Source organism: Clupea harengus, chromosome 26 (assembly GCF_900700415.2).
Source record: "Clupea harengus chromosome 26, Ch_v2.0.2, whole genome shotgun sequence".
Classification (NCBI taxonomy): domain Eukaryota; kingdom Metazoa; phylum Chordata; class Actinopteri; order Clupeiformes; family Clupeidae; genus Clupea; species Clupea harengus.
In genome coordinates, this window is record NC_045177.1 from 11,224,468 (window position 1) to 11,248,369 (window position 23,902).

Sequence of the window (23,902 nt, forward strand, 5' to 3'; positions counted from 1 at the left end):
AAATTGAAGCATTTTGGGCGGATGAATGTTCAAGACTCATGGTTCCATCAATTATGGCAAGTCGCCCAGGTCCTGAAGCAGCAAAGCAGCCCCAGACTATCACACTACCACCACAGTGTTTGACTGTTGGTATTGTGGAATGCTGTGTTGGCTTTACGCCAGATGTAACAGGATCCATGTCTTTCAAAAAAGTTCCACTTTTGACTCACTAGTCCATAGAATCTCATCCCAAAGGTCTTGGGGATGATCAAGCTGCTTTTTGGCAAATGTGAGACGAGCCTTTTAGGCCGTAAGGTGAACACAGTCGTGCATCTACACAATCTTTAGCTCATAAAAAAGAATGAGTCGTGCTAACCTACCAAAAAAAAGTTTGTCGCTGAATTTCCAGTCGATTCTCGATGCGTCTATGTTTTATGCAGAATTACTTTCTCCAGAGCGTAATAGGATCTTGGTCGCGAGTGGTGGCACGGTTCGACACGTGATCGTTCTACACCAATGAGGTAGCTGCTTTTTGTCAACAGAATGGCAAGATGGTGGCCCCCGTGGTTAGATTCAACGTTACCGATAAAGAGGACACCCGAACATCCTCAAAAGTGGGCTAAATGGATTCTAAATAGTGCTGTATACATAGCCGCGTCCAAGAAGAACAATGAGGCAAATATACGATAATGTTATGCTTATGTTAAGTCATTTAGATCAAGTTTGACATACCTGGGAATACACCTTACTGACGATCTAACATGGACTGTGAACACCCAGCACACACTGAAGAAATCAAGGCAAAGACTGTACTTTCTACGTCAGCTGAGGAAGTGCAGAGCATCAGCACCCATCAGCTGTGTGTCCTGACAGCATCATCACTTGGTATGGGAACTGTACAGCCTGTGACTGCAGTACCGCATCATCAGAGCACCTCTCCCTATTCTGCAGGAGACCTACAAGAGAAGACTACGTACCAGAGCCCAAAGTATTGTAAAGGACTCCTAACATCCTGACCATGGACTTTTCAAAACACTGAGGTCAGGCAAACGTCTCTGCTGCTACAAGACCAGAACAGAGAGACTGAGGAGCTTCTTTCCTCAAACATTCCGTATCCTGATCACACACAATGACTATATAAACAGTAATTACACTTTTTTCACACTTGCACATGGACTGTACACACACTGCACTTTATACTCCCTCTTGCTATTTATGAAAAATATTTCTTGATCTTTCTTTCTTCACACTCGCACAGAAAAAGCTTAACACCAAACAAAATGTTACCTCATGCTTTACGTTAGTATTTCTATGTATGTGACAAAAAAACCTCCTTCCTTGTATCAATAAAAGGCAGGAATTGTACTTATACCAATGACCATTTGTTCGTTTGTTCGTTCATTCATTCATTCATTCATTCTTCCACAAATGAAAACAACACTGATGAACTATAAAAACAATCTTTATGAAAAATATGAAATATGATATATAAAACTGTACAAAACTAAATAAGAAATAACAGATTAAGGACACTCAGTCCTCACTGTCAGTGTCAGGACAGTTATATTCCAGTTCCTCAGTTTCTTTTGTGTTGGCACAATTACAGCAACGACATAAGTCTGTGCAACACAATCCTAAAGAAAAACAGAAACATCACCTTTGCAGCCGCAGTGTATCACATGCAAAACACTGTCAGGGGCCGGATTTCTGGTCATCCAGGTGATGTGCAAGATCCCATCCTCTATTTGCCAACCATATCCAGCAGGTGATGGAGCACTTATATTTTGTTTGAGACAGGACCTCATTATTGCAGCCTGGTAGTTTGCCCATTTGCAGTGCTGATGGAGGGCATCAGTAGTAGGGGAGGCTGATGATGCCATACAGAAAGCCTTGTACCTAGCTTAATTTACATTATTGGCAGCTGGCTGGTCATATAAGTGGCATACATACTGGCAAAGAAGTGCAAATGTTGACTGCTCCAAGTTAAAGTTAGTACCTAAACTGTTAAAAGCCTTTAGGTACTCATCTTTCTCACATGCAACAGAAAATGTCTTTCTTTTTCCTCTGCCATAAAAGGCACTTGTGGAGTCACACCCAGAGAATGTGTGAATTCCGATCAAGGCTGAACACACACTGGTTCCGAGATCTGATGACACCTTGGTAATGTCAATGATACGTGTCCTGTTGCCAGTCCCTGTGAAAACATATAAACTGCATGGCAAATCTGTCTGCACACTTAAAGCAATGACTGCCACATCAGTGTCAGAGCTCTTGATAATGACAGCTTTATGCTCCCGTGCAGCATGTTGTACATGTAAAAACACCCTTGTGTCACATTCTTCATGATCACACTGTAGTGGAATGTCAGGCCACTGGGGTGCGCTTGACCATTGAGTAAGGACTGATGTACGAAGCTGGATATAGTTAATAAAGTATGTGTGCTGCTGAAGAATACACACCGTCGTTGCTGTCTGGTCTAACAGAGCTAGTGCACATCATACCATTGTACATGGTGTCAGAAGATGGTGATGATAATGTGAGTAAAACGAAAGTGCAATTGGAACTGTCAAGAAGACGTTAGAATTTGCCTACAGTGGTGATTTAGCAAGTTGCTAAGCAAGAGAACTAGCTGCTAGCTCGTTGACTTGTCCTCATAAGAAAAGGAGAGGGATATCGTCAGATTCATAGGTCAGAATGGACCAGATATTTTCGATACCGCCCCCGGCAAGCTTCAATTTTGATGAGCCAAACAGTTGGACACAATGGCTACGGCGCTTCGAGCGATTTAGGATAGCTTCTGGACTAGCAGAAAAGACTGAGGAGTACCAGGTCAATTCGCTACTATACATTATGGGGGAGAAGAGTGACAAAGTTTTGTACACGCTGACATTGAGTGACGCTCAGAGAAAGAAATATGAAGATGTGTGCAAAGCCCTGAGTGAGTATTTCATTGGCAAAACACAATGTCATTTATGAGAGAGCCACATTTAATAGCAGATATCAACAGCCAGGTGAAACAGCGGAAAGTTTTATCACTGATGTTCACAAGCTCGCGGAGCATTGTCAATATGGCGTTCTGCTGGAAGAAATGATAAGAGATAGGATTGTAGTTGGAATCAGAGATGCCAAACTGTCAGAGAAATTGCAATTAGATCCTAATCTCACATTGGCTGAAACAAAAACACAAGTCAGACAAAATGAAGAAGTAAAGAAACAACAGCCACTGATTAGACAAAAAAATGAAATTAAGGAAGCAAATGTGGATGCAATGTCTACACGAAAACCAGGGAAATTTCAGATGTCGGCGCCAACACAGAAAAATTACACAGAAAATTGTAAAAGATGCGGGAAAAGCCCTCAGCACTCATGGAAACAATGTCCTTCTAGAGAGGCAGACTGTAGAAGATACAATAGGAAAGGCCATTTCGCGGTGGTGTGTCGATCAGGACAGCGAGTGGAGGCTATTGAAGAAAGTCAGGAAACGGCAGAAGGTGCGTTCATGGGAACGATTCAGTGTCAGAAACAAGACATATGGAAGCAGGATATTCAAATGAATGGAGTACTTGTTATTTTCAAGTTAGATACAGGAGCGGCAGTCACCGCCATACCAGAATCCGTGTACTCAAGAGCCAGAGATGGTGAACTGCAAAAAGCACAGCGATTGATATGTGGCCCCAATAACCAACCATTGACGGTACTGGGCACATTTAATGCATGCCTTAAAAAGGGCAAACAGAAAACAGAGCAGGAAATATTTGTAGTCCAGGATCTAGTGATGTCACTGCTAGGTCTCCCTGCTATTCAGAGTCTACCGCTGCTCCAGCAGGTGGCAGCAGTCCAAGCCATGGGAAACAAATTTAAGACCATGTTCCCAAAGGTTTTTCTAGGCTTAGGGAAGCTACAAGGTAGCTATAAGATTGAGTTAGCAGACGGTGCAATGCCATATGCCCTATCAGCTCCTACACGTGTAGCATTACCTCTCATGGATAAAGTGAAGTCAGAGCTCCATAGAATGGAAACTATGGGCGTCATCCGAAAAATCCAAGAGCCGACCGAGTGGTGTGCGGGGATAGTGGTTGTCCCGAAGCCTAACGGAAACATCAGGATCTGTGTAGATCTAACGAGGCTCAATGAAAGTGTGCGTCGCGAGAGACACATACTGCCAGCTGTGGATGAAACTCTAGCAACGGTAGATGGAGCCATAGTTTTCTCAAAATTGGATGCCACTTCAGGATTTTGGCAAATACCCTTGCACAAAGACTCTGAGGGCCTCATTTACTAACAGGATTGCGGCTGTTTCAGGCATAAAATAGCGGGTAAAAACCTAAAACCGTATTTATCAAAGGTGGCGCACTTTAGATTACCGCTGCTGGGAGTGTATAAGGGAAAGTGGGTGTTCGTCGCAAAGAGATGGGAGAAGATGCGTAAAGTGCGCCTAATTATGTACCCTATTAGTAACGAAACAAGAGGTGTTTCAGCATGACATATCAGCTGCTAAATGAAAACTATGTGCCTGCGAGAAATTCGAAAAATACGAACATCAGAAATGTTATTTTTTTTTAAATGTTTATATTTGATATATTATTTAATATAGGCATATACAAAATGGTCCCACCAGCTAGCTGTTCGGCCACGCTTTACCCAGAATTGCCGGTCATATGGTTTACTTTAAGTTTAAACCGTAATTTCACCCATAGTTCAAGCAAACCGAACATCTGAAAATGTCAGTTGTCCCTGCCCTGTCCACGCTACAACTCCAGTTTTCAAATGTATCTGCCTAGGGCAGCATTTTTGAAAAGCCTGGTTTTCAGTGTTGGAATGCGCCGTTTTAAAGTAAGGGGTGTCATGTATTCCTACCAGACTATTTAACGGGATGCTATGGAGCAGTTAACCTGGCTATTAACTATCCTAGCTATCTCTAGCTTAGGGAACCATATTAACAGTTTGCAGTTGCCTGTGTGTGATTAACTCATGTTAATATGAACTTGTGAACATAAACTCGTTAATATGAAGCTGCACAGGCACCCTGAGGGGTAACCATAGCAACCCAGAAACTCAATGTTCGCTGAAAAGTTGAATTTCCCAAAATCAGCTCACCAATTAAAGACAGTCTTGAATTCAAAGTGATCACAACTTTCAAAGTGGACGGAAGGGCTAAACGGAGAAATATTTATGAGTTTCTATATTTACCTGGGTTAGTTTGCTGTAACCTCGTGAACCAAAAGCTCTCATTTTAATTTTAGCTCATCATCCATGGTGGAACACGTAGGCTCTTTCTTCCCTATTTTAGCGGAGCGCTAAATAACACTAATGGGCGGTGTTAAGCGCAGATGGCGCGACGATGTTCTTGTTTGATAAATAGGATGCAAAATACTGTGCGTTATTTGCGGTTTGGCAAAGGCGCAGATTAAGCTGCGGTCGCAATGTTAGTAAATGAGGCCCTGAGCCCTTAACAACATTCATCACTCCTTTTGGGAGGCATTGTTTCAGGAGACTCCCGTTCGGAATCTCTTCAGCTTCGGAACATTTTCAGCTGAGAATGTCCCAGATCGTTGCCGGCACACCAGGAACACTGTGCCATGCCGATGACATATTAGTGTTCGGCAAGGATGAAACTGAGCATGACAACAGGCTGTGTGAGGTCCTCAGGAAGTTTGAGAGCGCTGGGATGACCCTGAATGAAAAATGTGAGTTTGGGGTGAAACAAGTGAAATTCCTGGGACATAAAATCAGTGCTCAGGGGATAGAGGCTGATCTAGACAAAATTAAAGCAATTCTGAACATGCCCGAACCACAAAACATTGAAGGCGTGAGGCACTTCATGGGTATGGTGAATTATGTCGGCAAGTTTTCACCTCATCTGCCCACTCTCACAAAACCCCTAAGAGACTTGCTTAAGAATGACTGCACATGGACGTGGGACATTCAACAAAAGACTGCTTTTGAGGCAGTTAAGGAAGAGCTGAGTTAACCAACTGTCTTAGCTCAATACAGTTCAAAGAGAGAAACACATCGTCTTATGGCCTGGGAGGAGTGTTAATGCAGAGACAGTCAGATGGAGAATTCAGACCAGTGGTGTACATATCCAGAAGTCTAACTCTCACAGAAGCTCGATATGCACAAATTGAGAAGGAGGCCCTTGCTCTGACCTGGGCGTGTGAGCGACTGAGTGCCTACCTCCTGGGATTAGACTTTACCGTACGTACAGACCACAAGCCTCTCATCTCATTGCTAGGCACCCGTCCGCTGGATGATTTACCTCCATGTATTCTCAGATTCAGATTGAGAATGATGAGATTCACATACAAAATCATTCATGTGCCAGGAAAACAGCTGGTGCTAGCTGACGCATTGTCACGAGCACCCCTTGGACCTGAAAACAGCACAGAATGTGACAACCTGGAAAGAGAGTGCCAAGTCTACATTGACCACGTCATGGAACATATACCTGCAACAAAAACAAAATTGGAACAGATCAAAAACATACAGAACAGAGATGGTACAATGACACAACTCAGAGCATACACAGACAGAGGGTGGCCAGTGCAGAAGAAAGCAGTTCCTGAGCTTCTGCTACCGTATTGGCCATACAGAGCAGACATACATGTGGCTGATGGGATCCTCCTGAAGAGAGAACGAATCCTCATCCCAGTGCCGATGCTCGAGAGATGCTCGAGAGAATACACCATGGCCATCAGGGCATGACAAAATGCTTTGCCAGAGCACAGCAATCCATGTGGTGGCCAGGGTTATCAAGAGACATCAGAGAGCTGGTGGAAAGATGCGAGGTATGCTGCCAATACTCTGCTTACCACACAGAGCCACTGATCAGTACACCGTTACCAGCTAGACCATGGCAGAGGTTAGCTGCAGACGAAAATTGAAATCTACAGTTCCAGTCCCGCCACAAACTCTCAAGCCAAAGTGGCCAGCTCTCCAAGTTTTCAGAAGAAAAGACACAAAGCTGAAAGAGAATCAAAAGGAAGCGTATGGAGCAAGACAGAGCAAAAGAGTTGCCGATACTTGAACCAGGCCAGAGGGTATGGATCAGGATGGCAAAGACCACTGGAACAGTCCAAGAACCGGCATCATCTCCAAGATCATACAATGTGGAGACGGAGCTGGGAACGCTGAGAAGAAACCGGGCTCAGCTGACTGTTCTTCCAGAACCTGGCCAGCCGCAGGAAGACCAGCCCGACTCTAATGTGACTGTGACCAGATACGGGAGAGTCTCCCGCCCACCTGAAAGACTGGACTGGTAACACACACACAACATTGTAGCTTAGTAGGCCTGCTGTGAAAAAGGGCAGAATAAACCCCTGTAGCAGAGTCGGAAGGTTTTGGTAGTCTACCCTTTCCTTCAAGTTTAGGAAAAGAAAAACATTGAAGAATGTTATACACATGTTGTTCATGTTTGATGGAAATGCACTATGCTAAATGTTTGGTTTGTTCTGTGGCCAGGTTATTGAGAGTTAAATGAAGTTTTAACAGTAATATGGTTAATGACTAAAAGGGGGGGATGTAGTGGAATGTCAGGCCACTAGGGTGCGCTTGACCATTGAGTAAGGACTGATGTACGAAGCTGGATATAGTTAATAAAGTACGTGTGCTGCTGAAGAATACAAGCCGTCGTTGCTGTCTGGTCTAACAGAGCTAGTTCACATCATACCATTGTACACACACTGCAGGTCTTCAACAACACGAACAGACTGTACACCCTCCTTAACAGTCACACAGTGACATTGATTTGTATGTGCTATGTACAAGCAGAGGTTTTTGCCCACTATTGTAAGGTCTGCATTTTTCCATGCAACATACAGGAATTCGGCAAGTGCTTCCTTATTTGTTCCTTCTGAGAGAAACTTTTTCCAGTGGGTTGGGGTCCTGTGATCCGGGCCAAAGATTTGCATGCATTGTGACCCTGCATCAGCTCTACGTGACCGTTCTAGGTTTTTGATACTGATGGGGGAAATCACGAGTCAGCCTCTTCTTCAACATATCCTGTCTGCAACACAACAAAACAGTGACAATTAAGAGTCACAGGAGTATCATGAAAAGCAGAGAGTGGTGGAGGTGGTACAAGACATTACAGGCTAGAACCTATCTGCCATACAGCACATTTAACACCAAAGATGCCCAAGAAAGGCACACAACATCACAAACCACACCACACATCAGCTGTTCTCCTTGTTGCCAACTGGTACATGTCTGTGCAAACAGCAAGACTTAAAAACAGTTTCTCAGGCCTGTCACACACATGTTGTGTAAAGCTGGACTTGCACATGACAAATAATAAGACTTGAGAGAAAAATGCATTGCAGTTACCTGTAGTTTGAAGCATCAAGACCTTCATTTGCTTTCACCAGTTCAATGAAGGCCTTCCTCAGCTGGCCCATTCTCAGCACCTCTTGGTTGACAAGCAGCCTTTAGCGAATTATTCTCTCACAGAATATCTTATAGCTGACATCAAATGAGGGCTCATTCCTAGATATGAATGAGAAGTAAAGAAATTAATAAGTATTGTGATTGTGTGCACATGCAACAGAATGCAGATTGAATGTTTACTTATATAATGTTAAGTTAGTAGCTCCTTGAAATGCATACTGTTCTTTCTCTGGTTTTTCAGGCCTCGTCAAAAACCTGGTGTACTGATTATAACAGCCTTTGTGGTACTACACCTCCGAGCCACACAGTCTTTGTCTTTTATATGCAAAATACTTTGGTCATCCTTCAACTCGGCAGCTTTCTGCAATTGGCCTTAACAAAACAAAAAGGATAGCTCAATGAATTTGTTGACATATCTCTCACACATAATTGTACCTTTCAGTCACTCAACCACAGTGTGTGTGTGTGTGTGTTTACCTGCTGTTAATGTTTCAGCCTTTGACAGAGGATCCCTTTGTCGTTTGCCTGCTCGGTTGATGAACTTCCCCTTTTTTTGGCAAATTATGCACATGGCAGGAAGAACGGGGGCCCGAGCCTGCACTTGGCAGCCCTGACCTGGATCGCAGTTTCTTTGTTGGACTCGTGCCGCTAGAAGTCGATGGATTGGTCTCGTGGTCTTCCGTCGCTTCTTGTCTCTCACGTGCGAGACGTCTTTCCACCTTTGCGATGGATTTTTTGTCCGTAAATCTACGGTAGCACGTGTGATGGAAGCCAGCATCCTCGGGAATATTGTCAAACTCCACATCAACACAGTGTTTGAAGTTCTCAGCCACGTCCCGAGACTCACCCTCCAACCCGAGCCACTTTTGTAGGCTTGTCCTGTATGTATTCCATCGTGTAGTGGTGAAATAATGTACCTCCTCGTGCTTGACTGAAGTAATATGCATAAAACAATGTTTGTTTTTTATTTTATAAAGACATTCCGGTGTATTTTCTTCGTCTTCCGTACTGCTCGATGAAGGCATGGTTGACGCCATCTTGCAACTCTGTTGAAAAAAAGCAGCTACCTTATTGGTGTAGCATGATCACGTGTTGAAACGTGCCACCACTCGTGACCAAGATCCTATTACGCTCTGAAGAAACTAGTTCGGCATAAAACATAGACGCATCGAGAATCGACTGGAAAGTCAGCAACGAACTTTTTTTTGGTAGCTAAGCACGACTCTTTCTTTTTTATGAACTAAATATTGTGTAGACTGTGGAGCGGGATTCATTTTCTAAAGAACTTTCCGTGGTTCACCTTGCGGCCTATTTGTGTTCTTTTTGGTCAGCAGTGGTTTTTGTCTTGCAACTCTCCCATGGATGCCATTTCTGACCAGATTGTATTCATTTGTAGATAATGGCTCTCACCAAGGTTCACTGGAGTCCCAAAGCCTTAGAAATGGCTTTTCAACCCTTTCAAGACTGATAGATGTCAATGATTGTGTTGTCTCACCTGTGCTGGAATTTCTTTAGATCACGGCATCATGTACTGCTTTTTGAGACCTTTTAGCCTACTTCCCCTCGCCAGACAGGTTCTATTTAAGTGATGTTTAGATTCAACAGGGCTGGCAGGAATCATGCCTGGGTGTGTCTACTGAAATTGAACCAAAGTATCAATTACATTTGGTTAATTGGTTGATTTAGTAACTAAGGGGGCAATTACTATTTCACATAGGGCCAGGTGGGGTTGGATAGCTTTTTTCCTTCAAAAAATGACATCATCATTTAAAAACTGTATTTTGTGTTACTCGGGTAATCTTTGTTTAATATTTAAATTAGTTAGATGATCTGAAGCATTTAAGTGTGACAAATATGCAAAAATAGAAGAAATTGGGAAAGGGGCTAATACTTTCACAGCACTGTACATAGATTTTAATGTTGACTTTATTCTGTTTGTCATTCAGTGGGAGAATTCGTAAATGCAATATTATAATTTAGCTGACAAAATATTATGAATCACAACAACATTTTACTAAAACTAATGATTTTGAGTAGTTTAGTCATGTAGGATCACAAATAACGTTGTAAATACTCACAAAGATTCCCCATCCCTGCTCTAGATGATCAAACAGGGTCTTACAGTTTAGACAGCAGATCGTAAAATTACCATTTCAATGTGTAAGGAGCAACAGTAGAGAAAACCAAAGGGATATTTGTGTCTGGAATGTCATTGATAATTTGGCTAAAGCAAGCACAAATGAAAACCAATATTGTGATTTATCATACACATTACACTAATAGGTTATTATTTTTGTTCATGATAAACAGCTGATGATGTCCTGAGGAGAGTTATAGAGAATCATAAAGCCAGTCTGAAGAGGAGGTTTGAGAACATATCTGAAGGCATCATCAAACCAGGAGCTGAGACACCCCTCAATAAGATCTACACTGAGCTCTACATCACAGAGGGAGAGAGTGAAGGAGTGAACAAGGAACATGAGGTGTGGCAGGTAGAGTCAGCATTCAGAGCACAAACCACAGAAGACACACCAATCAACTGCAATGACATCTTCCAGCCCTTACCTGGACAGGAGAAGCGCATCAGAACTGTGATGACCAAAGGTGTTGCTGGCATTGGAAAAACAGTCTCAGTGCAGAAGTTCATTCTTGATTGGATAAATGGGGTAGCCAATCAGAATGTAGACTTTATATTTCCCCTTCCTTTCCGTGAGCTGAATTTAGTCAGGAGTGAACAGTATAGTCTTAACAAGCTCCTGCTTGACTTCCATCCTGAACTGAAGGAGCTGAAGGATGGTGAAGAATACAAAGACTGTCCGGTTGTGTTCATCTTTGATGGTTTGGATGAGAGTCGATTACCTCTGAATTTCCAAAAGAACATGATATCTGATTTAAAACAAACATCATCAGTGGATGTTCTGATGACGAGCCTCATTCAGGGGAGTCTGCTTCCCACTGCACTCATCTGGATAACCTCACGACCAGCAGCAACCAATCACATTCCTGCTCAGTGCATCCATCAGATAACAGAAGTACGAGGGTTCAATGAACCACAGAAGGAAGAGTACTTCAGGAAGAGAATCTGTGATGAGAGTCAGGCCAACAGAATCATCTCACACATTAAGGCTTCCAGGAGTCTCCACATCATGTGCCACATTCCAGTCTTCTGTTGGATTGCAGCCACAGTACTTCAGCAGATGCTGGACAACACTCAAGACATTCCCAAAACTCTGACTGAGATGTTCATACGCTTCTTGCTCGTCCAGACCAGAAGGAAGGATCAGAAGTATCAGAGTGGAACTGAAAAAGATCAAGAGAAACTTTTAAAATCTCAGAAAGAGATTTTACTGAAGCTTGGAGAACTGGCTTTCAAGAATCTAGAGAATGGCAATCTGATGTTTTATGAGGAAGACCTGAAAGATTGTGGCATTGATATCAGTGAAGCCTCAGTGTACTCTGGCATGTGCACTGAAATCTTCAAGGAAGAATCTGTGTTTCACCAGAGGAAGGTCTACTGCTTTGTGCATCTGAGCATCCAGGAGTTTCTTGCAGCTGTGTTTGTGTTTCACTCTTATGTGACTGAGAACCTCGAGGCACTGAAATCCCTCGTCAGTGAAGAACATAGAGTTGATCCCAGTCCATCTTTTATATCATCTTTTCTATCAGTCCTGGGATTAAAATCTCAAGACCATCTACATATGTTACTTAAGAGTGCAGTGGATGAGGCTTTGAAAAGCAGGAATGGACACCTGGATCTTTTCCTTCGATTCCTTATGGGCATCTCTTTGGAGAGCAATCAAAGACTTTTGAAAGGTCTACTGAACAAACAAAGCACCTCAAAGAGCGTTGATGATGCATGTCAATACATTAAGAAGCTCAACAGGGAAGATCTCTCTCCGGAACGATGCATCAATCTTTTCCATTGCTTATTAGAAATGAATGATCATTCTATGCACAAAGAAATACAAAAATATCTGGAGTCACCAAAGAACTTCGAAGAGAAATTGTCCCCTGCTCACTGTTCAGCACTGGCCCACATACTTCTGATGTCTGCGGAGGTGCTGGATGAGTTTGACCTGAAGAAATACAACACATCAGATGAGGGACGCAGGAGACTGCTGCCTGCTGTGAGATGCTACAGAAAGGCACGGTGAGTTTCTGATGGAGATGGATAAACGTCTTATGAGTAAACAACTTATTTTTTCATGATATTCTTGAGTGAAAAGTAAAGGGAACTTGTGGATTATGTCCATTCCACTGCAGGACTGTGCATGACTGATTAATAGTGTTGATGTCAGTGATACCTACTGCTGACGTACAGTATGAAACATGTAAAGATACCAGCGGATACATACATGTGTAAGAGTCATGACAGGAGAGTGAAGGAGTTGGAAGATTCAGAATTTAAGGCTCAGGGTTAATAATGATGTACAATATTCAATAATCCAATGCATTTTATATTAATTTGTAACTGTTGCTTTTATTTGGAATTAGGCTAAAATGTAAGACCTCTGGTTGTATATTCTGTTAGAGGAAATGACCTGAGGGAGGTGTGAAAGTGGTCTCAGTTGCTCACAGCTGGATCCCTTAACCCATTCTCCCTGTGTAGCAAATGGTTCGGAGCCTTCCCGTCTCCAAGATAATAATCTGATACATATTCATGAAGGGATGGGACTATTGGGTGACATAAGACCTGAAATGTTACAATGGCTGATTAGAAGATTTTTAGGTGAAGCTCTTTTGAAACCTCTGTCTCTCTCCCTTGATGCGCAGGTCTCCAACAACTCTTTTGGTCGTACAAAAATTACCATCAAGACTAATATTCCATTTTCACTGCAGCATTGGTTGCTAACTTGGCATTAAATTACACTTTACATTATTACATCACATCAAGTTTTACTTTTAGTATTTACGTCTGCCCTTTGATAACAGTACAGTCAAAGGTTTCACACATAGAGCGGTTACTGGTCTGGACTGATATGTGGATTACTTGGAATTGATCTACTAATCTAGTTATGTCCAACTTGTCCAACTTATTTCCACAATTGTCTCTCAGTGAGGCCTACTGTCAAAAAGTGGTAACTATCAGTGGAGGAAACATAGGGCTTCTTGCATTTATATGTATGTTTGTATATCTGAGTGTGTGTGTGAGTGAGTGTGTGTGTGTCTCAGCTATGCATCCAAATCCAAATACGCTAATGAGGAAAGTAAAAATAATGCGATGGAAGCAAATACCTGAAGTTGCTCATATTATTCGATCAATAAAAGTCAGCTGATTGACGTATGTGCTTCAGCCAGTATATTTATTCAAATTGATTCATTTTAGGGAAAACTCACCACCACTTCAACTGGAATTTTAGTTGCCTCTACCCTTTCATTATATTGATATCAGTAATATTTTGTCTTTTGTCACAATGTTTTGCAGACTTGCTGAATGTACACTTAAATATAAGTCCTGTGGAACTGTGGCTACTGTTCTACAGTCACCAAACTCCCTGACAGAGCTGGACTTGAGTAACAATGACCTGGGAGATTCTGGAGTTCAGCTTCTCTCTAACGGACTGTCTAGTCCCCACTGCAAACTGCAGACATTAAGGTTGGTGTTATGCATGTTTATTGTCATGAATTTTCTGATTAGTTATGTATCACTTAATTATGTTATACAAGTATAGTAGTAACTTGACATCGCTAATTTGACAGACTTCAACCGTATCACTTTTTTCTTTTTCCCCTTTTCTTTTCTCCTTCAAATAAGATTCTAACTAAATTTCTACCTGTTAAATGGAGAATGATAGATATTCGTGAAATTATGTATTTTAAATAGAGTTGAAATTATGTTTAAAAGACATTATACAATCAATAGATTTTAAAGATATAGGAAATAAACTCATGTTTAAGTACTACAGTTTAAATTATAATAACCATGACAACAGTGGAATAACTGTTCACATATCATTTTATTGTAAAAGTACCAGTGAACACCTACATCACTGTACTGAGGTGTGAACCTCTATTTTCTGTAGACAGTTCAAATCTGTGCCACTTCAATAACTGATCCTTCTAAAAAGAGGCCTGTATCCTACATTACACTACATATTAATGAAATCTCTTCTAGAGTTTGATGTAATAATGAGTGAATCCTGGGAATCCTGAAGGCAGTCTATCTTAAATACACTGCAGTTCAAATTACAGACTGAATCCTAAAGGTTTACTGTGATTGATTTTTGAGATGCCTAATCTCTCTCTCTGTCTCTGTCTGTCTCTCTCAGTCTCTGTAATTGTCAGATCTCAAATGAGGGGTATGTTTGTCTGGCTCTCACACTGATGTTAAACCCCTCCTGTGTGAAAGAACTGGATGTGAGCAACAATCATCCAGGAGAATCAGCACAGAAGCTGTTATCTTCTATACTCGAGGATTCTCGCCGTAAAGTTGAAGCAATTCAGTATGTACTCTTTAAGAATAAATGTACATTTGTAACTGTAGTGTTGTTTAACAATTATGTGACCTGTTACTGTTACTTCTCTCTGCAGGACTATGTGGTCCTCACTACAGATATCAAGGTTCCATTAAGACTCTACATAGTCTGTTATCATAAGTTACTAATTTAGAGAAAAGGAGAAAGGGAATGCTTCCTTGGGATAGAAAAAATCTTACAACAGTTCATGAAACTTAATTTAGTTCAAAATGAAAAATAAAGAGAGAGATGTAAATATATTTAATGAATAATCATTTGTCAATTTCAAAGCAATTTGATGTTTTGGAAGGCACAACTACTGCATTGCTAATGAATATTAGCAGAGAAGTTACAACATCTGCTTTTTATGTAACTTTCGGTATAAACCACGCCCTGTCACAATCTTCTATCTGAATAATGATATAGAGACATATAACTTTGTTGGTTGAACAGATACAGGTACAAATAATGAGGTATCTGTACACCTTTATTGTGTAGGTATAGTGTGCACTTGAATGAATTGCATAGTGGCATGATAAGGGTTGAAGCTCTTCATGTAACAGTATATGTCATTAATGTCATGTTAAATTTAGAAGAACATTTTCAAGACCTAAGGGATTTGGTGGAAAAAAACTAAAGTAGTTTGCACACGAATGAACTGAGAATGTGAGTTGTGTGTCGCCACATTTTTACAGGCTGCTGTGGACATTAACCCTTTGGTGCCGCCCCGTGTTAATATCGTTCCTTTTGGAACGATGACGTTTTGGTGCCATGACAACGGAAAATAACATTTTTTTTTTTTTTTTTTTTTTTTTACAAAAGCCTCAAGACCTATCCAATCAGATTGCATGCTTTTAAAATCCATTTTATTGATTGGTTAGTCCCAGAGAGCTTGTCAATTCAAGCTACGCGAGTTACGTGACTTTGAGGTTAGAAAAACAAACATGGCGTCCGCAAGTAAGCGACACCTCAGTGAGCAACAGCGATTTTCAGGACAAGCAGAGGCAGCATTTCTAATGAATGATGAGTGACCAAGAAAGCAATGTACACAGTGGTATTGGATGGATTTCTAGTGGAGAAAAGTCTGAATTTCGCCAAGGATTGGAAGGAGAAAGCGCCGGAGAAAAGTACTCTCCGACTCCGTTTCTATCACAAGGTACGTTTCATCGTAAATACACACACCCAACAAGTAGTCACTGCAATGCATGCTTTCCTCATTTGTTTCTCGGAGTAAATAATACACTTTATCAAACCTTTGTATTTAGTTTTGTGTTGGGCTATCAACTTGGCTAGATTTGTAGATTTATAAGACATTTGAGGGCGAACATTCACATGTGTTTCGTTTACCGCAAAGCTGTAGTATGCACCTTGTACTAATAGCAAGCAACATGTTACTGGGTTTTCATTTTGGTGTTTGAAAGGCATAAGCAAGCAGGGACTTACAAGACATTTAGAAGAAAAGATAAAGGAGTATTTATTTTTCTTTCAAGATAATTTTCTAACCTAATTCATGAACAATTTTGACAGTAACATATGGTTTTAGTGTAGTTAGTTAGTGTAGTTCTGTCAATATTTCGTTGTTGATTTGAGACTTCAAGGTTTTTGTGTGCTTGTAATTTCATGCCTGTACAATAATATATATATATATATATATGAGTGTAAAAGAAGAATAGAAAATTAACTGTTCCTTTTTCTGATCAATTGATTTTCAGCTTAGGTAATGGCAAGATTAGCCACGAGGAGAGCAGCGGTGAGGGTGCTCCTGAAAATCTGGCAGCCAACCCAAGACCCGCGAGAGGGAGAGGTGTGAGACCAAGAGGGATAGGGCCCAAGAGGCCTACAAGCCAGGAGAGAATTAGACCTTTTTATATATTGACGAATTCCAGATCTGGGCTTACTCTTCACCATTCGCTCATCAACGGACCCATTTTGAAAGGGCTGATACAGAGCTTTGCAGCGCTCCTTGAAATAGTCAAGGAAAGTTCTGACTTCTCAGCTTATCATTTCCATCCTCAGCACTGGGGTCCACTACATGTAACATGGCCATCAGGGCTTTGAGCCGCTTCCGTGACATGGTAGACCTTGCCCAAAGCCCAGGTTCCCCTCATACAGTTTTACGGGCATGCCTCCGATGACCTCACAGCAAGCCATCCCACCTCTGACACCATTTGTAGCGAACAGAGAGCATAGTCACCTCTCTCTCTCTCTCTCTCTCTCTCTCTCTTTTTATCTCTCCCTCCCTCCGAATCAACCCGGTTCTAGAGGATGCCAAACATGCACTCTTACTGCCATACCAAAGAGCCTGGAGTGAATGTTTGGCACCCTGTAGCCAGGCCAGGTGAGTTGACTATGCTCTCTGTTCGCTACAAATGATGTCAGAGGTGGGATGGCTTCCCTAGGGGTCATCGGAGGCGTGGCCGTAACACTGTATGAGGGACCCCCAGGTAGGTTGACCCCTGTGTGAGGGGCCCCATAGATGGGTGAAGCACTTGTGTGTGTGTGTGTGTGGGGGGGGGGGGGGCACTCTGGACAAGGGGGCACTCTGGATGGGAGAAGTACGGTTGGTGGATGCGCGAGGAATGCCTATGTGCATGAAGCGCAAGGGTGGGCAGTGTGACGAAGTGCCGTCACTACAGATGAGTGTGTGCTCTGACTGCCACACTATGGAGCCTGGCTCATTGGTATGGCAGTCAGAGTGCATGTTTAGTACCCTGTAGACCCAGGTTCAAATCCATGTGGGGTGACCACGCTCTCCCTTCGCTACAAACTGGACATATTTTATCACACTGAATTTTACTGGAATTTTGAAATGTACATAATGTGGAGGACGCCAGATATTGGGCTGTAATATTTGAGGTTTTGCTCAGAACAAGCTGAAATTTTAGGAAGATATGGCTGATTGAGTATGTTTTGATTTGTAGTTGAAATTTTTTAATAAATATGTATACTTAGCTCTTCAGATGAGAAATTGTACATAATTTATAAACATTTGCATAAATATATATTTTTAATAAAGAAAAATCTTTGAAAAATGAAAAAACTGTGTGCTGTGTTGTACTCCTTACTATTAGCTTTAAAATGAGATATCACACATTAATATATGTTACAAAGTGTTCTTACATCACTGCTTTAATTGAAAGCACCCTAAATCGGTCATTTTAGGGGCTGGCAACAAAGGGTTAAAATGAGGGAATTGCGAGGACTGCGGAAATACAGGGGTAGACCCTGTTTGTGTATTAGTCTGCCATTACTGTCATGTAAAATGTAGCAGTGTATTAAGAAATCTAAGGGAAAACTCAACACCTCTTCAATTATTTTTAGTTGCCTCCACCCTTATCATTAATATTGATTTCTCAGGATACCTTCAGAAAGGCCTCGCTTATTTATCATTTCAGAGTAATATTTTGTCTTTTATTATGTTATTTTGCAGACTTGCTGAATGCAAACTCACAGATAAGTCCTGTGGGTTTGTGGCTACTGTTCTACAGTCACCAAACTCCCTGACAGAGCTGGACTTGAGTAACAATGACCTGGGAGATTCTGGAGTTCAGCTTATCTCTAATGGACTGGCTAGTCCCCACTGCAAACTGCAGGCATTAAGGTTGGTCTTATACAAAGGTACAAATAATGAGATATCTGTACACCTTTATTGTGTAGGTATAGTGTGCATATGAATGAACTGCATAGTGGCATGATAAGGGTTGAAGCTCTTCATGTAACGGTATATGTCATTAATGTCATGTTAAATTTAGAAGAACATTTTCAAGACCTAAGGGATTTGGTGGAGAAAAACTAAAGTAGCTTGCACACGAATGAACTGAGAATGTGAGTTGTGTGTCGCCACATTTTTACAGGCAGCTGTGGACATTATAATGAGGGAATTGCAAAGACTGTGGAAATACAGGGGTAGACCCTGTTTGTGTATTAGTCTGCCATTACTGTCATGTAAGATGTAGCAGTGTATTAAGAAATCTAAGGGAAAACTCAACACCTCTTCAATTATTTTTAGTTGCCTCCACCCTTATCATTAATATTGATTTCTCAGGATACCTTCAGAAAGGCATCGCTTATTTATCATTTCAGAGTAATATTTTGTCTTTTATTATGTTGTTTTGCAGACTTGCTGAATGCAAACTCACAGATAAGTCCTGTGGGTTTGTGGCTACTGTTCAACAGTCACCAAACTCCCTGACAGAGCTGGACTTGAGTAACAATGACCTGGGAGATTCTGGAGTTCAGCTTATCTCTAATGGACTGGCTAGTCCCCACTGCAAACTGCAGGCATTAAGGTTGGTCTCATACAAAGGTACAAATAATGAGATATCTGTACACCTATTATTGTTTAGGTATAGTGTGCATATGAATGAACTGCATAGTGGCATCATAGGGGTTGAAGCTCTTCATGTAAGCTCATGTATACGTTAGTTGAACGTTACCTGCCTTAATGGATGCTGTGTTGAGTTACAGTTCTCAGTAAATATCAACATGTGTAATACGACCGTCTCGTTATTAATACACCACATAATTGGCGACGAGGTAAAGTGGAAGACGTGAAGTGAAGATGGCAAACTATGCAAGACCGGACGAGTTCAAGCCTGAAGTTGAACAGTGGTCAGCATACGTCGAGTGAATGGAGCTCTTCATCGATGCACATGATGTTCACGCGGATAAAAAGGTAGCGACCTTGTTAAGTGCTATGGGTGCTTCAACATACAGTGTTTTACGTAATTTAGTCCAACCACAGAAGCCAAAAGACAAAACTTTTGATGATATCGTGAGAATTCTGATGGAACATTATGAACCCAAGCCCTTGGTCGTTGCCGAACGTTTTAGGTTTCGAAAATGTGCTCAGAAGAAAAATGAAAGTGTTAGCAAGTTTGCTGCAGAGTTAAAGCAGTTGGCTGCACGGTGTGATTTCGGAGACAAGCTTAATGAAGCTCTGCGCGATGGCTTTGTCAGTGGGATTAATGACGAGGCTTGCCAACGCAAACTGCTTGCTATGGATGGACTGACTTTTGCGAGGGCCCTTGAGGTCGCGCTCAACATGGAGACAGCCCACCGAGATGTGCGACAGTTGAGACACACCGATGATGCATCCGTTTCTGTTCACAAGGTAAACCAGAAGCACAAACCTCAACCAGCACAGGCAGAGTGCTACAGATGTAAAGGCAAAAATCATAGCGCAAATGAATGCTACTTTAGGAATTCTAAATGCCATAAATGTGATAAGCTTGGACATATCCAGAAAGCGTGTAGGGCTAGTGAGCCAGCACGTGAAAAAAGGGGGAAGCAGAGACCAAGCAAGCACCAAGGCACTAGCTATGTTCATGCTGAAGATGAGACAGGGGCTGAAACAGTGCTTAGTGTAAATGAGGCAGAGAAACATGCATTTAAAGTGAAATTTGAAGTGAACAAGGAAGATGTTCTAATGGAAATAGACACAGGAGCAGCTGTCAGCATTATTTCAGAGACCGTGTACAAAAAGTAATTTGCACGTGTACCATTAAAGAGCAGCAATGTTGCACTGAAAACTTATACAGGCCAGGCTATTCCAGTGAAAGGACAGTTCTTAGCCAGAGTGGCTTATGGAGACCAGTCTGCTGACTTGCCACTAATCGTAGTAAAAGGAAATGGCCCTTCACTCTGTGGTAGGAACTGGCTCGAAAAAATTAAATTGGACTGGAAAACGATTAAAATGGTCAGTGAAAACACAAAGACACCCAAGTCAATTCCTGACGTGCTAGCAAAATACAGTCAGGTGTTCAAGGACGAGCTTGGAACATTAAAAGACATTAAAGCAACAATTTCAGTGAAGCCTGACGCCACTCCAAGATTTCATAAAGCCCGTCCCCTGCCATTTGCTATGAAGGCGCGAGTGGAAGAAGAGCTAGGACGACTTGAGAGAGAGAATGTCATCTCCCCATTAAAGCACAGTGAGTGGGCGGCTCCAGTAGTTCCTGTGGTCAAGCGGGATGGCACAATCCGCTTGTGCGGCGACTACAAGTGACGGGAAAAGACGACGCCCAGCATCTTCGGAACCTGGACAGAGTTCTGCAGCAGTTGCAAGAAAATGGACTGAGAGTGAAAAAGTCAAAATGTGAGTTTGGCCGGACTCGGATCGAGTACCTGGGCCACGTGCTGGATGAAAAAGGTGTGTATCCATCTAAAGACAAGGTCAGAGCTATACATGAGGCACCAGCACCCACAAATGTTAAAGAACTTCGAGCCTTCTTAGGGCTTGTGAACTACTATGGACGTTTCGTGCCACAGCAGAGCACTGTGCTGGCACCCCTCTACAGACTCTTGAAAGAGCAAACCACCTGGAAATGGAGTAAAGCTGAACAGGACTCATTCAACAAATGTAAGGAACTTTTGACAAGTGATAAAGTGTTAGTGCATTATGACCAAGACTTGCCACTTACCCTTGCATGTGATGCGTCAGCTTACGGAATAGGAGCCGTGATTCAGCACACAACACCCAATGGAGAAGAACATCCAATCGCCTATGCCTCTCGAACACTCTCTCCAGCAGAGAAGAAATATTCACAGATAGAGAAGGAGGCGTTGAGCCTAGTGTATGGTGTGAAAAAGTTTCACCAATACCTGTGGGGGCGACAGTTCAATTTGATCACCGACCACAGACCTCTATTGACACTGTTCGGGGAGCATAAGGGGCTTCCAACAATGGCGGCGCGTATCCAGAGGTGGGCTATCATGTTGTCAGCGTATGACTACCACATAGTCTACTGCCAGTCAGAAAAGCACGGTAACGCTGATGGGCTGTCCCGTGTCCCTCTCTCAGAGACCAAGGATTCTGGAACCGAAGCGATGTCAGCGTACATTGATGCCCTGATGTGTGAACATCTGGAGGAAGCACCACTGAACGCAAGACAGATTGCCACAGCAACAAGAAAAGACAGAGAGCTTTCAGAGCTGCACAGGTACATTATGGAAGGATGGCCAAAAGAAATTCCAGATGAAATGAGGATGTATCACAAGAAGAGAGATGAACTGTCTGTTGAACAAGGTTGTGTTCTATGCGGCACACGAGTGATTGCACCAGTGAAGCTGAGAACAGCAGTGCTCAAGGAGGTACACGGTGGGCATCCTGGCATTGTAAAGATGAAGTCAATAGCTAGACAATATGTCTGGTGGCCTAATATTGACATGCACATTGAAAAAGTCTGCAAAGAATGTGAAACCTGCCAACTAGAGCAACGCATGCCGCGTCAAAGCCCACTGCACCCATGGGAGTTCCCTGGGGATGTTTGGAAAAGACTCCACATTGACTTTGCAGGGCCATTCATGGGCAGTATGTTCATGATCGTGGTTGATGCATTTTCAAAGTGGCTGGAAGTGTACAAAATGATGCAGACAACTTCCACAGCCACAATCACAAGATTGAAAAGATTATTTGCATCCTATGGAGTCCCAGAGCAAATCGTCACAGACAATGCAGTAACTTTCATGTCTGATGAATTTCAGCAGTTTACGAAGAGAAACGGAATTCTACACACAACAGGTGCTCAGAGACACCCTGCCACGAATGGCTTAGCAGAGAGATATGTCTCCACCTTCAAAGCTGGAATGAAAAAGCTGGCAAAGGATGATCTCAGTATCGAGGACAAAGTTTCTCACTTTTTGCTGTGGTATCGTACTACCCCCAACAGCACAACGGGTGAGTCACCAGCAGATTTGTTCTTAAAGAGACATATCAGAACCAGACTGGACTTCCTGAAGCCAAGCATCAGAGAAAGGGTGAGAAGAAAGCAGTATCGTCAGAAGGAAGAACATGACCTGCATGCTGCGGAGAGACAGTTTGATATGGATGAACAGGTATATCTGCGTAACACAGCAGGAGAAAAGCCTAGATGGATTCCAGGAGTGATAAGACAACAAACTGGACCTGTGTCATACAGGGTACAAGGTGAGAGTACTGAACAAGTGTACCGGCGTCACGGAGACCAGCTCAGACCACGCAGCACTCCAGAGACTTCAGAGCTACAGCCTGATGAAGACACAAGTCCACCAGCGGAGCAGGTAAAGGAGTGTGCCAGAACAGCGCCCACAACATCAGAGCAGGTACAGCTGCCTGAACCACCTGACCCTGTTCCAGTGGCTTTGCGGCGCTCAGAGCGGACTACTAGGCGTCCAGAGCGTTACCAGGACTGAATGTGGTAATAAGAAGCTCTAAAGACTGATTGAAACTTGAGTTGTTTGTTTTGATAACTTGATTACTGATGCTAGTTTATTTAATGTTTAAGTTGAAATAAGAAGTCAACAGCAGTCAGTGAGTTAAAAGACCAAAGTTAAGTTAGGTTAAATTGATACTCATAGCAATAATGACTAAGGTACTTTTGTGGTGGAATGTGTTAAGTTACCTTTAATCTAAAAGGGGAGGTAATGTGATGTACTGATTGGATCATATCACTTTAGTGATTGATGCGCACTGCGCAAGCTCATGTATACGTTAGTTGAACGTTACCTGCCTTAATGGATGCTGTGTTGAGTTACAGTTCTCAGTAAATATCAACGTGTGTAATACGACCGTCTCGTTATTAATACACCACAATTATAATGAGGGAATTGCAAAGACTGTGGAAATACAGGGGTAGACCCTGTTTGTGTATTAGTCTGCCATTACTGTCATGTAAGATGTAGCAGTGTATTAAGAAATCTAAGGGAAAACTCAACACCTCTTCAATAATTTTTAGTTGCCTCCACCCTTATCATTAATATTGATTTCTCAGGATACCTTCAGAAAGGCATCGCTTATTTATCATTTCAGAGTAATATTTTGTCTTTTATTATGTTGTTTTGCAGACTTGTTGAATGCAAACTCACAGATAAGTCCTGTGGGATTGTGGCTACTGTTCTACAGTCACCAAACTCCCTGACAGAGCTGGACTTGAGTAACAATGACCTGGAAGATTCTGGAGTTCAGCTTCTCTCTAATGGACTGGCTAGTCCCCACTGCAAACTGCAGGCATTAAGGTTGGTCTTATACAGCTTTATGTATGTTTTTATCTCTTGAAAAAATTCTCAGGGGGGTAATTTTTCTGATAATGATTAATGTGACCCAT

General features: G+C 42.2%; 2 protein-coding genes across 4 annotated transcripts in view; both read left to right on the forward strand.

The window, feature by feature from the left end:
* Positions 1-23,902, forward strand: part of LOC105894509 (NLR family CARD domain-containing protein 3-like) — a 74,501-nt gene that overhangs the window by 3,424 nt on the left and 47,175 nt on the right. The window lies entirely within an intron of this gene.
* The window catches only part of LOC105906447 (NACHT, LRR and PYD domains-containing protein 3-like), a 38,718-nt gene continuing 21,847 nt past the window's right edge, over positions 7,032-23,902 (forward strand). Inside the window, exons 1-7 of the mRNA XM_042703809.1 lie at positions 7,032-7,237; positions 10,311-10,321; positions 10,675-12,514; positions 13,790-13,960; positions 18,250-18,420; positions 18,938-19,108; positions 23,643-23,813. Coding sequence (XP_042559743.1) covers positions 7,032-7,237; positions 10,311-10,321; positions 10,675-12,514; positions 13,790-13,960; positions 18,250-18,420; positions 18,938-19,108; positions 23,643-23,813 — 2,741 coding nt within the window. The remainder of the gene's footprint in view (positions 7,238-10,310; positions 10,322-10,674; positions 12,515-13,789; positions 13,961-18,249; positions 18,421-18,937; positions 19,109-23,642; positions 23,814-23,902) is intronic.